The sequence below is a fragment of the Phyllobates terribilis genome, unplaced genomic scaffold, assembly GCF_046119375.1.
Source record: "Phyllobates terribilis strain yellow unplaced genomic scaffold, ASM4611937v1 Scaffold_1__5_contigs__length_1240528914, whole genome shotgun sequence".
Classification (NCBI taxonomy): Eukaryota; Metazoa; Chordata; class Amphibia; order Anura; family Dendrobatidae; genus Phyllobates; species Phyllobates terribilis.
The window spans coordinates 1,169,537,462-1,169,551,890 of record NW_027362761.1 but is presented as its reverse complement, the minus strand read 5'-3'; the positions used below and the strand labels follow the sequence as shown (position 1 = coordinate 1,169,551,890).

At 42.8% G+C, this 14,429-nt stretch overlaps 1 protein-coding gene across 1 annotated transcript in view; it reads left to right on the top strand.

Annotated features, from left to right (window-relative positions):
- KRCC1 (lysine rich coiled-coil 1) overlaps window positions 1-14,429 on the top strand; it is a 30,055-nt gene that overhangs the window by 13,268 nt on the left and 2,358 nt on the right. The window contains exons 2-6 of the mRNA XM_073649146.1: window positions 8,758-8,864; window positions 9,506-9,607; window positions 11,158-11,341; window positions 13,057-13,314; window positions 14,130-14,223. Of these exons, the coding sequence (XP_073505247.1) occupies window positions 8,758-8,864; window positions 9,506-9,607; window positions 11,158-11,341; window positions 13,057-13,314; window positions 14,130-14,223 (745 nt within the window). The remainder of the gene's footprint in view (window positions 1-8,757; window positions 8,865-9,505; window positions 9,608-11,157; window positions 11,342-13,056; window positions 13,315-14,129; window positions 14,224-14,429) is intronic.

Below are 14,429 nucleotides of genomic sequence, written 5' to 3'. Positions count from 1 at the left end.
TGTACTCTAGTAGAAAAACAGCATTCCCGGAGGAAAGTTTGAGAATATTTCCCTGTCCGTTTTCTGCGGTTGCTTGTTGGAAAAAAAAAATTTTTAAAGTGGATTTGTAGGTCACAACCTATGGTTACGAGGCACCACGTGCAAGTACCCATTAGTGAACGAGACCCCAAACCAACTCACGGTACATCATTTTTGGAAGATGAAACCCTATAGCTGGGGCAAATTGTTTCTTGATGAGGTCTTCTTACTCTGGTCAATGATCGGCCAAGTATTGGCCCATGAAAACATGATCGTCAACCAAGTGAGGGAACACTTGTGGTTTGATTTTGGTTTTTGTATGAACATTAAAATTGTCCCTGGTAAACGTTGCAGATGATCGCTCCATGGAAATGCAGCCAAATGAGCTCTGCTCGACTCGGGCAGAACATTTGTCCTTGTAAGAGGAGGCTTAAGCTTGCCCAACATTTTATTGGCTGAATACTGTCTCTCCGAAATGCCCGGTACACATGCACACTCTGCTTCATCAAGTAGGCAGAGGGAGTTAGATGCAGAGAGACCTGGCAGTGGTTTATCTCACCAAGAATAAAAGGATTGACCAGTTGTAACCTAACAACTGTCCCCCAGCGTTTGCTGTTGTGAAGCCCCTATACCCACAATTTTTGGAGTTGGGTTTCATTAAAAATGTTGCTCCTTTTGGCTTTCACATCCTCTTTGTTTTCCTTCACATTCAACTTTGATGTGGTCTATCGTCCTAAATAAGCTGAGAGGAACACAGATAAGAGTTACTGATCTGTCAGAAGGAGCTCACTGACTGATCCTTAGTTAACTTATTCTGCAGCAATGTACGGAGCTGGGCTTTTCCGGCTTCATACCTTGTGCACTTTCTGTGGCTGTGGAACATGGTAAGAGCTAATCGGTGGTGGGGTCAGGCCATCATCTGATATTTTGTTACCCACTAGAAGGAACTTACGAATGGCAGCAAGCAGAGATCTTAAAGTCATGAATAGTTTATACAGGCTTGTAGTGCTACGCAACGCCTGCTATGGAATAGGGGGAGTTCTGCATAAAGTGCATGGAGTCCACATGGCACAGTAATATTTTCCTCTGTTGGGCGTCCCCATATTATGGAGTCCTTCCGTCAAGCAGTGGGTCTCCGGTAGACCATCAGACCATTGTTAATCCGATCGTTCTGCGTAGAACATCATTTTGTCATCAGCACATGTCCTATTTACAGGACATGTAAACGAGTTCATCAGGTAAACGAGTGTCTTGCTCATCCGTCAGCTGATTAATAGCCTATTTGGACAGGAAGATAGACGGAAAGCAGGCGTTCCCAGGAACGTTCATTCCCAATTATTGGCCTGTCTAAATGGGCCTTTACAGTTACTAAACTATGGTTATACTCTTCTAAGGGCAGCAGTGTACTAACGTGAACTTCCCTTCATCCCCGGTAAGTCCAGGCATGGGGGAAATATTGCAGAGGTGAATAGCCAGTTAGACAGCTATGGTAGCCAAATTGATTTTTTTTAATCATCTGGCAATAAGCATGGCATATATCAATACAAAGCACTCCAAAAATTAGGTGCCTATAGAAGGCTGTGTGGTCTTTTTCTCAACGCTTTTCAATGTGTGGAGTAAATGCTCCGGCCTGGCACCTTTTACACCATTTGGAAAGTTAGTGAATTCTCCTACACAATTTAGAGTTAGATATGGGCCGACGAACAGTTGGTATTGTTCATTGACGAACAACCATTGTTGCGATCGGTCTTTTGAGCAAAACGGACATTCATTGGTTGATTGTCGGGTGAAATGAACAATTGTTCGTCATCGTCAAAATCGTCTATTACAGACAGGCTTTTCTCTGATGCCTTTGGGGGCATTTAAGTTGGTCGTAAACTTTAGGTGGCATTTGGTGAGCATGCATGTGTTCTTAGCAGGGAGTAAGAAGTCACTCAAGCAAATGGACGAAGCGATCGTAACTCGCGACGAGCAACGATGTCGGACAAGTGTTTATACAGGGCGAGAATCATGAAGGAAATGGTTGAATAGTGACCGCTCCGCTTCTGACTTTTGACAGTCTAATTGCTGAACGAGCGATCAAGCTCTATTCACGTTACTCAGTTATCAAAGACTGAACAAGAATCTTTTCGCTCGCACAATGAACGAACGTTCTTGGACCATCATTATGTCTCTTAGCCCAGTGTTCCCCCAACTCCAGTCCTCAAGGCCCACCAACAGGCCATGTTTTCAGGATTTCCTTAGTATTGCTCAGATGATAATTCCATCACCTGCACAGTCAACAATCCCACCACCTGTGTAATAGTAAGGAAATCCTGAAAACATGACCTGTTGGTGGGCCTTGAGGACTGGAGTTGGGGAACACTGGCTTAGCCCATTCACATTACACATTTATTGTGAACGTAGGGTCGTTGCCTTTAGGATCTTACAGATTATTGGCCAGTGTAAATGCACCTTAAGCCGCTGTCAGACACCTCTAATGTCAGTTTATGTCTCTTAACCATCAATGATCGGACATGTTGCAATTCATCATGCTCGATCTTTTTCACTCCCAAGTCTACCAAATATTCATAGGCCAAGTATTTCATACAAATTCGACGGTGAGACAAAATCATCACGTTTGTCTACCTTTAATAAGCTCTATAGAGACGGATCATCCATCGCTTACTCTCGACTTGGTGAAACGTTTTCCTAAAAACATGAGTGGTGAGGACACTTCCTCCATATTACAAGTTAAAACCACTTAGAACTGGCATGGATCTATAATGTGATCCACCCTTTAGTGGATTACTCAGTATCCATCCAAATAAAAAGGCAACCAAGTAGTATGGCCACTTCAAGTCCGCCAGTGTGGCTTGCTCTTCTGGCTACTAGCGGAGGACCCAAATGGATTTCAGATTCTAAATTCAGTGACAGTATTTAAAGAGGTGGTCCACTACTTTTCCATTGACCTATTCCTAGTATAGATCATCAATGTCTGTTCAGTTGGGGTCCGACACCGGCACTCCTGCCGATCAGCTGCTATTGGTGTTGGCGGTGGCTGCCAGCCAAAAATACTAACTTGCGGAGATAGTGGTAGTCTTCTGATTGTGGCTGGGGCTTGGTACTACACATCTGCCTCCTATTCAAATCAATATCAGGTTGATGTGCAGTACCCTGACGTGGCCACTATCAGAAGACGGACAACTCTGCAAGTGAGTATTTGTGGCCGCCGATAACAGCTGATCGTAGGGGGGTGTCGGACCCCGACCGATCAGACATTGATGACCTTTCCTAAGGATAAGCCATCAATGAAAAAGTAGTGGACAACCTCTTTAACAGTTCTAATAACCCCTTGTCCTCTGTTCTGTTTGTTTTTATATAGTCAGGGTCCCCTCTATACAATGCATTCGCCAAAAATATAGGGCCCGCTCCATTATTGCCCATTATTTGTAGCCAGTTTTTGTCTATGATTCCTGGTTATGGCTGTTTTTTGTGCCAAAGTCTTCATTTAATCTTACTTTGAAGTCTATTTTCTACTTGTTGTTTTGTTTAGTTTTTTTTCACAGTTTTTTTCATCTAAATTGTTGCAGCGTATTCATTATTTGCAAATTTTTTAAAAAAAAAGGTCGCCAAATTTTTGCTCATGTGTACCTAGGCACCCCCACTCCTCCCAGAGTACTTTTTATATTTTTCTTTTATTGTTCGACAGATATTTTTGGGCAAATGTTACAGTTGTGCGCGTCAAATGGATGATGTGATTTATTTATTTTTTTCACAAAATTGCGTCATTTTCATGAATTTGACAAAAAAAAAAATCAGCAAATGCCACAAGAGTGAGCAAAACTGTGCAAAATGCTCAGAATAAATTGATTAGGATTTCATACGCACAGTTTGCTAATTTATCGATCACACATTCAGTCAAATTACCGCAAACTCTGCGTGTGGAAATAACAACTGTGGATTTCCTGTGGAAGTTCAGCAGCAGCAGATCTCATGGATGTAGCCCCCAAAAAAAGCACACAAAAAATACAGAATTGCCACTCCAGCATAAAAAATATCTACATGTGAATTTGCTCTTGTAGTGTAGATTTTTGGATAATCTAGACAATTGAATGAAGCTTGCTTTTGAGACATTTTTGTTTTTGCAACCAATTCATTATGGCTTTTGCAGCATTTTTACACGAGTTCTTGTAATTTTTGGGGGTTTACTCAACACTGTGTGCTGTGGTTTGGCTAATTAATAGACTTGTGCAATTAAATTTGCTTATTCTGTGGTCACTGGACGCCTCCTACCTGCCAACATTCGCGGCTCCTCTTTTGGCTAGGCGGTCGGGTGAGCTATCATGTTTGCGTCATGCTGCCATCGGTCCGGCTAATGTAATGAGCCGCGGATGTTAGGATGCGGTTTGCAGGACTTTGAACACTGACTTGGCCTCTGGACCAGGATTGTAGTCCCAATATTTGCCTGCATATGTGACAAGTGGCGGGCTATCGTGCCATGACTATCCAGCGTTATGTGCATGTAGTTGTCTCCAGGCTCGTGCTGCCGTGACATACTATCTACCCAGAGGTCTATCTAGAGTCTGCTGTACCTGGGGAACCGGGAATCTCACACGGGAGTATACTGCAAGCTTAAAAAGGCTACAACAGCTGGGTACAGATGGCACCGGAGACTCCTGACAGCCCTCTGCCTGCCTCGTGCAGAGCTATAATCTATTGTGTCTCTAAAAAGCTGAAAGATATAGCAAAAAGGTTCCTTTTCTGACATGTCTGTCTTGGTAAATACCCCTGGAACATCTTTTCTGAAAACTCTGATGTTCCTCCTGAAAATATAAAAATAAAGGGACAGCTGGGCGTCCCCATACTCAATAGGGGTTACTTCCAAACCACATTAGTACCGATTAGCTAAGTGTCAGAGTATGTAGGGGGTACAAAGGTAACACCCAGTTGTAAGTTTTCCATACTTTTCCAGGAAGAACAATAGAGGACTTACAAAAGATGCTCCAGGACTGTTTTTGGGGAATTTTTCTAAACCAGTCTGGTGTGACCCCCTCCTTTATCGCCTTCAGCATTTCAGAGAATAACATACACTCTGATTCATGAATCTTCTGTCCGCTACCCTTTAATACAATTACACTAAGCCTATATACAATCCTCATTCATTTTCAGCCCCTCTCCTCCCCTGATTTGCAGTTTGGAGCTTTATCCAAATTTCAGATTTTTCATCTCTGGGAGCGTTTTTCCCAGTAATATAGGCTGGATGCTATGTCTGTGTCTTCACAGCACAGCTTCTATCCTGCGCTTTTTTCTTCTACATGTGGTTTCCTGCTTTCCTAAGGCCCGGTTTGTCTGCCCTTTGTGAAATCCTTTTTTTTCCACTCTCTCTAATTGCTGAAAACATTTAACATGAACAGCAAAGTGTTTTTTCATTACAAATGAATAGGAAGAGGCTATCGGGTTTTTATTTTTTAAGTGATTTTCAGGTGTTTTTTTGTGTGCACATAGCCTAACACCAAGATGAGGGAGAAATCAGAACTAAGAGCAGAAGGAAAATGGTAGAACATTAGACTTTTTAGAAAGTTACATAACTTTGCACTCAGGAAGAAAATGAATGATGGAAAAAAAATATATATATATTTTTGTGGAGGGGTATTCCCATCACAGACATTGCCATACTGTCCTTTAACTGGTAGATCCTACCAGTCCTCCTCCAGAGGTCGTCCTGTCCAGTAACCAGCAGGACACCATGCAGCATAGTCAACCTTCCTTTACTTAGACACTCAGTGTCGGACTGGGTTGACAAAGGCCCGCTCTTAACATTGATTCTTGGGTACCACTGTTCAGCTACATGCAAAAATAATCTGACACTACTACACAAATTTACTTTTCATGTAATATTAATTTGGCTAGCTTGTTTAATGAATGATTAGATTATACCTTTTTCTGCAAATTGTGAATCAAGTGTAATAGCATTACTCATAGCACAACTTCACAGGGGCGGCCTGCCGGAGGATTCTCCTGTCCCCCTGTTGGCCAGTCCGAGCCTGGATAGACTTTGTTGTAGGGACCAGGATGCATGGACCGGACATGGGTCTCCCAACCTAAATATTTGCCTAATGAGGCTGTCAATTTCAGGTCAGGAGATCCATGGAAAATTCATGTCCTACATCTATTTTATAGCTGCAATTTGCCTTTTTAAAATGATGGCCAAATTGCAAAAAATTTGCACCCGACTTGCATCGCGGTCTATAATGGCGCCGCACACAACCTGTGACCAAAATTTCCAATAAGTCTAAATATTTTTGTGACTGTTGTGTTGCGCAGCACCATGCATCGTCCACACCACACAGTTGGTGACACAGAATTTCCTATTTATTCATGCATTTCTAGAAGGAATAACAGAGGAACAACCCAAGGATAGCTGACAGGTCCAGGTGACTTTTCAGAGTAATCTGCTGTGTGGGTACATGAGGAATAACACTATTTCGGACCATTATATGACTTGTATCCTGCATTCATCACTGGTTTTTCCCTCTGTAGACTATGCTTCCTATTTCCAGTTGTCTCTCAGCTGGTGGGTGTTGAAAGCTGCTGAGGTCTCCAATGCACAGCACACACAGATGTGAGGGATTCCTGCCTCTATGTGGCACATGGTCCGAAACACGACGTTATACAGCAGTACCGCGCAGTGAGGCTGAGATGTAACCCTGACTAGAACAGCACTGTCTGTGTCTCTGCTGTGACCACCTCCTCTCTCCCTAGTCTTATATGGTCAGCATGTAATCTGATCCCTCAGTAGGGGAAGGACTGTCTGGTCTTTCAAGAATTTTTGGCTGTGTGTTATAGTAAATGATGAGTTCTGGGGGGAAGAAAAGAAGTGGCTCATAAGTGGAGAAAGAAGCAAAGTTCTCTGTTTTTTTTTTCTCACTTTGTTTTTGGGGTACAGTCCATTATGGGAACCAGAATGACAGCACATAGATCACATGTCTGACAGCAGAGGGGGAATAAGCTGTTGTCTGTTTCCAAGGGCAACCAGACAGCCATAGATTGGATGGAAACCTGCAAAGAAGTGATATACACACGTGGTCAAAATTGTTGGTACCCCTCGTTTAATGAAAGAAAAACCCACAATGGTCACAGAAATAACTATGAAATAAATCTATGAAAATGAACAAATGAAAGTCAGACATTGCTTTTCTGCTTCCACAGAAATTAAAAAAAAATTAAACTCATGAAATAGTCCTGGACAGAAATGATGGTTCTTCTTAACTTAATATTTTGTTGAACAACCTTTTGAGGCAATCACTGCAATCAAACGATTCCTGTAACTGTCAATGAGACTTCTGCTCCTCTCGACAGGTATTTTGGCCGACTCCTCATGAGCAAACTGCTCCAGTTGTCTCGTGTTTGAAGGTTGCCTTTTCCAGACGGCATGTTTCAGCTCTTTCCAAAGATGCTCAATAGGATTTAGGTCAGGGCTCCTAGAAGGCCACTTCAGAATAGTCCAATGTTTTCCTCTTAGCCATTCTTGGGTGTTTTTAGCTGGGTGTTTTGGGTCATTATCCTGTTGCAAGACCCATGACCTGCGACTGAGACCAAGCTTTCTGACACTGGGCAGCACATTTCTCTCTAGAATCCCTTGATAGTCTTGAGATTTCATTGTACCCTGCATAGATTCAAGACACCCTGTGCCAGATGCAGCAAAGCAGCCCCAGAACATAACAGAGCCTCCTCCATGTTTCACAGTAGGGACAGTGTTCTTTTCTTGATATGCTTCATTTTCCATCTGTGAACATAGAGCTGATGTGCCTTGCCAAAAACTTCCATTTTTGTCTCATCTGTCCATAGGACATTCTCCCAGAAGCTTTGTGGCTTGTCAACATGTAGTTTGGCAAATTCCAGTTTGGCTTTTTTATGATTTTTTTTCAACAATGGTGTTCTCTTTGGTCGTCTCCCATGAAGTCCACTTTGGATCAAACAACGACGGATGGTGCGATCTGACACTGATGTTCCTTGAGCTTGAAGTTCACCTTTAATCTCTTTAGAAGTTATTCTGGGCTCTTTTGTTACCATTCGTATTATCCCTCTCTTTGATTTGTCATCTATTTTCCTCCTGCGGCCAAGTCCAGGGAGGTTGGCTACAGTCCCATGGATCTTAAATTTCTGAATAATATGTGCAACTGTAGTCACAGGAACATCAAGCTGCTTGCAGATGGTCTTATAACCTTTATCTTTAACATGCTTGTCTATAATTTTCTTTCTAATCTCCTGAGACAACTCTTTCCTTTGCTTCCTCTGGTCCATGTTGAGTGTGGTACACATCACGTCACCAAACAGCACAGTGAGTATCTGTAGCCCTATATACAGGCCCACTGACTGATTACAAGATTGTAGACACCTATGATGATAATTACTGGACACAACTTGATTTAATATGTCCCTTTTGTCACATTATTTTCAGGGGTACCATCATTTCTGTCCAGGCCTATTTCATGAGCTTAATTTTTTTTTAATTATTCTGTGGAAGCAGAAAAGCAATGTCTGACTTTCATTTGCTCATTTTCATAGATTTTTAATTTATTATTACTTTTGTCAGATTCAAGTTATTTCTGTGACCATTGTGGGTTTTTCTTTCATTAAACGAGGGGTACCAACAATTTTGACCACGTGTATATAATGAAGTGGATGGGGGGGGCATATTATTTTTGATCTCTGTGCGATAATTTTCTGAATGTCTTTGTTATTTTCTTTTCACAGAAATAGAACTGGATGAAAAAACTAAAAAGGAACTTTTTACAGACACCTTCTGTCGGGTGTGCGGGGCGGTCTTACAGTTTGAAGCCCACAGGAACGCGCATTACGAGGTACGGTCTACACGGTTGATGCTTCTCCCTCCGATCGTTTCCTGGGCGCTTTTTTTTTTTTTTCAATTCTGTAACAAGAACTTGAACTTATAACGCTGTAAATGTGGCAAAATTCCTTAAATTTGGCACCCAAAAATCAAGGGTCCAATAATCCATATATTATATATACATATATATATATATATATATATATATATATATATATATATATATATATATATATAATATATGCCACTGTAGGTTTTATTCTCCCCCCAGTAGTCAGACCAGAGCTTCCTCTGGTAGTTGCACCAATTCGTCCTTCTCCCATATAATATTAAAATATTGTATACCCCATACTCCTCCTCACTAATGCAGTCGGCACAGCTTGCCTCCTCACCCCACTTCCCCTGTAGTCACAGCAGTTCCCTTCCGATTTACCAGTAGTCGCAGCAAGCCTAATCTTCATTATAGAATGGTTCCAGGAGTTTTTTAATCCTATAAAGTGATGTCCTATCGCTAGGATTATCACAGTGACCCCTACCGATCCTGAGAGTGAAGGGTCCCGACACTTAGTACCGCTGGATGTAAACAGCTCCATTCCATGCGTAGCCCCCATTAATTCCCTTTGGCTTGCACATAAGATGTCTTCTCTGCTGCAGGGTAAGAGGCACGCTCAGAAAGTCCGCTTGTATTTCCTGAAACAAGAGCTGGAAGAATTGACTTATAAGAAGAAACACAAAGTGGATCATGTGGAGTTTCATGTAAGTTTTTGTTTTACGCCTCTTCTAAAAAAAAATTTATTATAAGAGAACTGACTTATAAACTGCGGACATGAAAGAACTGTCAGATGTTAAAGGGATGCAGCGCTGATGTCACATCGACCGCTGCAGCCGATCAGAGGACCACTGAGCTCGGTAATAGAGTGCAGCGCTGTCGACACAACGTCAGGGCGGCAGACGATAACTGACACCACCAGCAGTGGTGTTATCACCTTTTCTACTTATAGTAACCTGTTAGTGTCACCTCTCTTCTGCACAGATGCAGTTACCATGGGGGAAGGGAAACGGTAACAGGAGCTTTTCTTTATGTTATCACCATTCTTATGTATCACATCCTGGTATTATCTCTCCCTTTCTGCCTCCAGGAACCTCAGAGGGGGGGATTCAGGAACTCTTCTTCATGTTATCACGCCTTTTACCTATAACAGCCTGTTACTGTCACCTCTTCACTGGACAGCCTCCAGTGACGCCAGGGAGAATGTACAGGAACTTTTCTTTATCACCCTTCTCATTTCTTTCCCAAACAGTCACCCTGCAGAGGATTCAGGAACTTTTCTTCATGGTATCACCATTCTTATGTATTACAGCCCATTAGTGTAATTTCTACCCTGAATAGTGACCCTGGAGAGGATTCAGGAGCTTTTCTTCATGTTATCACCCTTCTTATGTATTACAGCCCGTTAGTGTAATTTCTTCCCTGAATAGTGACCCGGGAGAGGATTCAAGAGCTTTTCTTCATGTTATCACCCTTCTTATGTATTACAGCCCGTTAGTGTAATTTCTTCCCTGAATAGTGACCCCGGAGAGGATTCAGGAGCTTTTTATCATGTTATCACCCTTCTTATGTATTTCAGCCTGTTACTGTCATTTCTTTCCTGAACAGCCACCCTGGAGAGGACTCAGGAACTTTTCTTCATGCTATCACTTGCTTACCAATCACAGAGATTATTTGCCCTTTAAAAGACGAGACAAGATGATCAGTTGCGCATTAATCACCCCTGCCCTTAATTATACCATTTGTCGACTCAGTGATATGAATATTTTCATGTCGTGCTTGCAAATGATGGGAGTTCCTGCAGTAAGACAGGATCAGTGATAAATATGTGACTTCAGTGCACAAGGGCCGTGTCTATTTCTATCATTACATTGGTACCTTGTTCCAATGTTACAATGTAACAGGAGAACAATGTTCTCCTTTGTATATATTTTTTTTTTAAGCACAAATCTGTCACCAGTTTTCACAATACAAACTGCATATTATTATATAGATCTCTTCGACTTGATGAGGCTGGTGTACTTGCATTGCAAATGTAGGTCAGAATGGCTGCATTCATTAAATGCTCTTTTGAATTGTCAGGCAGGAAGATTTTCAAAAATGGAATTTACAGCCATTCTGTCAAAGTAAGTACACTGGCTTCACCAGGACTAAGAGATCGGTTTAATAACATATGGAGCTTGTATTACGAAATCCGGCGACACGTCAGCTGTGATGATACGAACAGCCCCGTTATGATGCCATTATATCCTTTTAGGTGGAGAAAGACTCTTCTCTGGACAAGAACAAGTTCTGCAGCCTCTGCAACATGGTATTCAGCTCCCCAGTCGTCGCCCAGTCACATTACATAGGGAAGATTCATGCCAAGAAGCTGCGGCAGATGAACGGAGAGAACAACGAGTGGTGGACGGGCCCTGAGGAGAACGCCCAGGCAGAAACAGGTGAGGACACATGGGCAGCACGGACATCAGCGCCGCAGAGGGACACATGTAACCCTGTGCCTGACAGCATGCTGTACCGCTCCACCGGCCAGCCAGTGGCTTACCCTCTGACGGAGTGGCCTGTTTTTGGCTTACAAGACCCAGTAGGCGTTGTTGTTTTTTTTTTTTAATTATTATTTCATCCAAAAGAAGCTTCCATTTCTTTCCCTAATGCAGGGCCACCCATTCCTTTTCTGGTAACAAGAGCACCGAGCGGAGCCCCTATTAAATCCCACTTCAGTGCTGATTTCTGGATGGCCTATTTACCCAACCATAGGCCTAAAGGAAACCTGCCACTTCGTCCATGCTGCCCAAAATACGGGCAACACGAATCAGAGCCCGGCTGCACGATTGCCAGAGCGTTTCAGAGAAAATAGAGTTTGAAGAGAGCTTTTTCTGCCGCCACTCCAGATGACTGATGGGTCTTTGCTGTGTGTATACATAGCAAGAAACCCATCAGCGGCACAGAGAGAAGACTAGCCCGGCACCGCCTCTGGCCGGCTCTTCCCAGCGCTGCTGGAGGTGATTGACAGGTCTCTCCCGTAGCAAGAGAACAGTCAGTCACCTCTACCAACGTTGGTAAGAGTCAGCCGGGAGCGTCGCCTACTACAGTTCCCAGCCGATTCTTCAAAGTATATTTTCTCTGAAACATCATAATATAATATGTAAAATAAAAATTTTGTAATATAAAAAAAAAAAAACAGAAATCACAAAATGAAGCCAATGAAGACATCAACCCACAATAATCACACATCTGTGTTGACAGAAAAATTAAAAAAAAAGTTTATAGCTCTCACAATATGGCGACACAAATAGGTTTTATTGCATAAAAGTAGGACATTTGGTTTCGCCATAACCATACTGACTCGTAGAAGAAAAGTCACTTTTACTGCACGGTAAGCAGTGTAAAAAAAATAAAAAAATATTTGTTTTCCACCAATAAAAGGTTTTAAACACATCGTATATACCCCAAATGTGATATTAAAATAAAATGCAACTCCTCCTGCAAAAAAAACATGACTTTATATGGCAACGTGAAAAATTAAACCGCTCTGACAACCATAAAAAAATGGATAAAAGAAAAACCGCTGTCCCTGCAAAATGGCTGCATCCTTGCGAGGTCATAGCCCCAGATGAGCTTTATTGCCAGATAATTATTATCATTTTATTTATTTTTTATTTTATTTGAGCAATGCTTTTATTCCAAATAACAAATGGTCATGATTTGTATATATCAGATTTCACATATAATCGCAAAGGATCGCAGTAAATGGAAAAACAAGTGCAAAGTAAACCAGAAAAAGTAAAAAAAAATATGCATCCTCATGATTTATTTATTTTTTATATATATTTATTTTTAAAGTTTTCATACTAAGCAGTAATAACCATTTTGTAGCGTTCCCCCTCCACGTTGGTGCCTGTATGCCCTGTGTACTTGGCGAGCATGGGGCGTACAGATAACTGATAGCTCGCAGCGCTCACTTGAACTTGACATGTAGATGGGAGCACAAATTATTAATTTATCGGTAAGTCTGATAACTTTGTGCAGTGGACATTACCATCTGTTAATAAAGGATGTCATCTGGTACAGTCTAGGTTACGGGGCACACAGGCCGTCTTGTCTGCACAGCTGTGCTGCCATTTGTTGTCAAAGCTGTTGCTCTTCCCATTTGCAGCTGTCACCGAGTCCGATCCCACATTGTCTCCTCCGGCAGAGAAATCCATCCAGCAGGACGCGAGCGCGGATCCTTCCTGTGGTGATAACGCCATTGACCTGAGTGACCCGAACAAGTACTGCAAGCTGTGCTGCGCCACCTTCAACAAGCCCCAGGTGGCCCAGCAGCACTACAGCGGCAAAAAGCACGCCCGCAATGAAGCACGCCGGAAGATGATGGCAGAGCTGGGGGAGACCGGGGTCCCTATGGACTCTGGGGGTAAGAACAAATGACTGACAGGTAGCACACCATCTGCAATGAATTTGTATATGTCGATTGTGTCTTCACATGACTTAAAAACTGCCCAAACCCCCTGCCAGTGGGAAAGGATACGTAGGGGGGATCTTGTTAACCAATCAGATTCTGCAGGGGAACTAAAGTATCACATGCAGTGAATTGGGTGGCCTGTAAGATGCTAGACCCTACAAGAGCCAATATAACTCTCCAGGCAACACTGATACGGGGCTATATCTAGTGCGGGACCCCTCCGATTCTGCACGGGGTGTTACACCTTGTATCAGCTGTGGCCGTAGTGTTCCTTTATATTGGCCCTATGGCTCCAACTCTAGTGTATCTGATGAATTAGGGTTATTTGGGGAATAACCGGACATCCCAGAAAATAAAATCCACTACCTGGAGGGTGCTGAGTTCCCCCGCGTCATGGACACTCAGTGCTGCCTCCTCCTTTATCACTGGGGTCTGCCCACTGTCGGGCATACACCTAAAAGGTCCCTTATGCAAGAACAATATATGGGCCCTTTCCAGTCCAATAGCTCATTATAACACACAATTCCACCTGGTTTGGAGGTCAAAATGGGCCCCCTTACTCCTTGGGCCCCTGTGCAGCTGCACCAATGATATGTCCGCCCCTGGGTCTGCCGGCATCCTACATCGGTGCTGTGACCCGGCATTGGTAAGTACAGCCTGACTTTCTGAGAGAACTGGAAATATTAACTCCCGTAGTTCCAGTTTTGGAGTTACTCAGTGTCTGTGTGTCCTGTGATATGTAATCCTATCATCTTTCCCACCTACAGGCGAAGGAATATTTGTGTGTCCGATCTGCAGCATTACCCTCACCTCCATAGAGATGTACCAGTCCCACATGCAAGGAAACAAGCACCAAATCAAGTATGTAACAGCCATCAGGAGTCACCTCCTGACAATGGACTCTATGGATGGGGTTTCTTTTTGTGTATTTTTTTCCTTTATCCTCTATCTATACTATTCAGCTCACCTCCTCCTGTCCCTGCGCAATCACCGCTGCACAGGGGACAGAGCATGCCTGGCATTGACTTCTATCCCCATAGAAGTCAATGAGTCCTCTCCAGTCTATG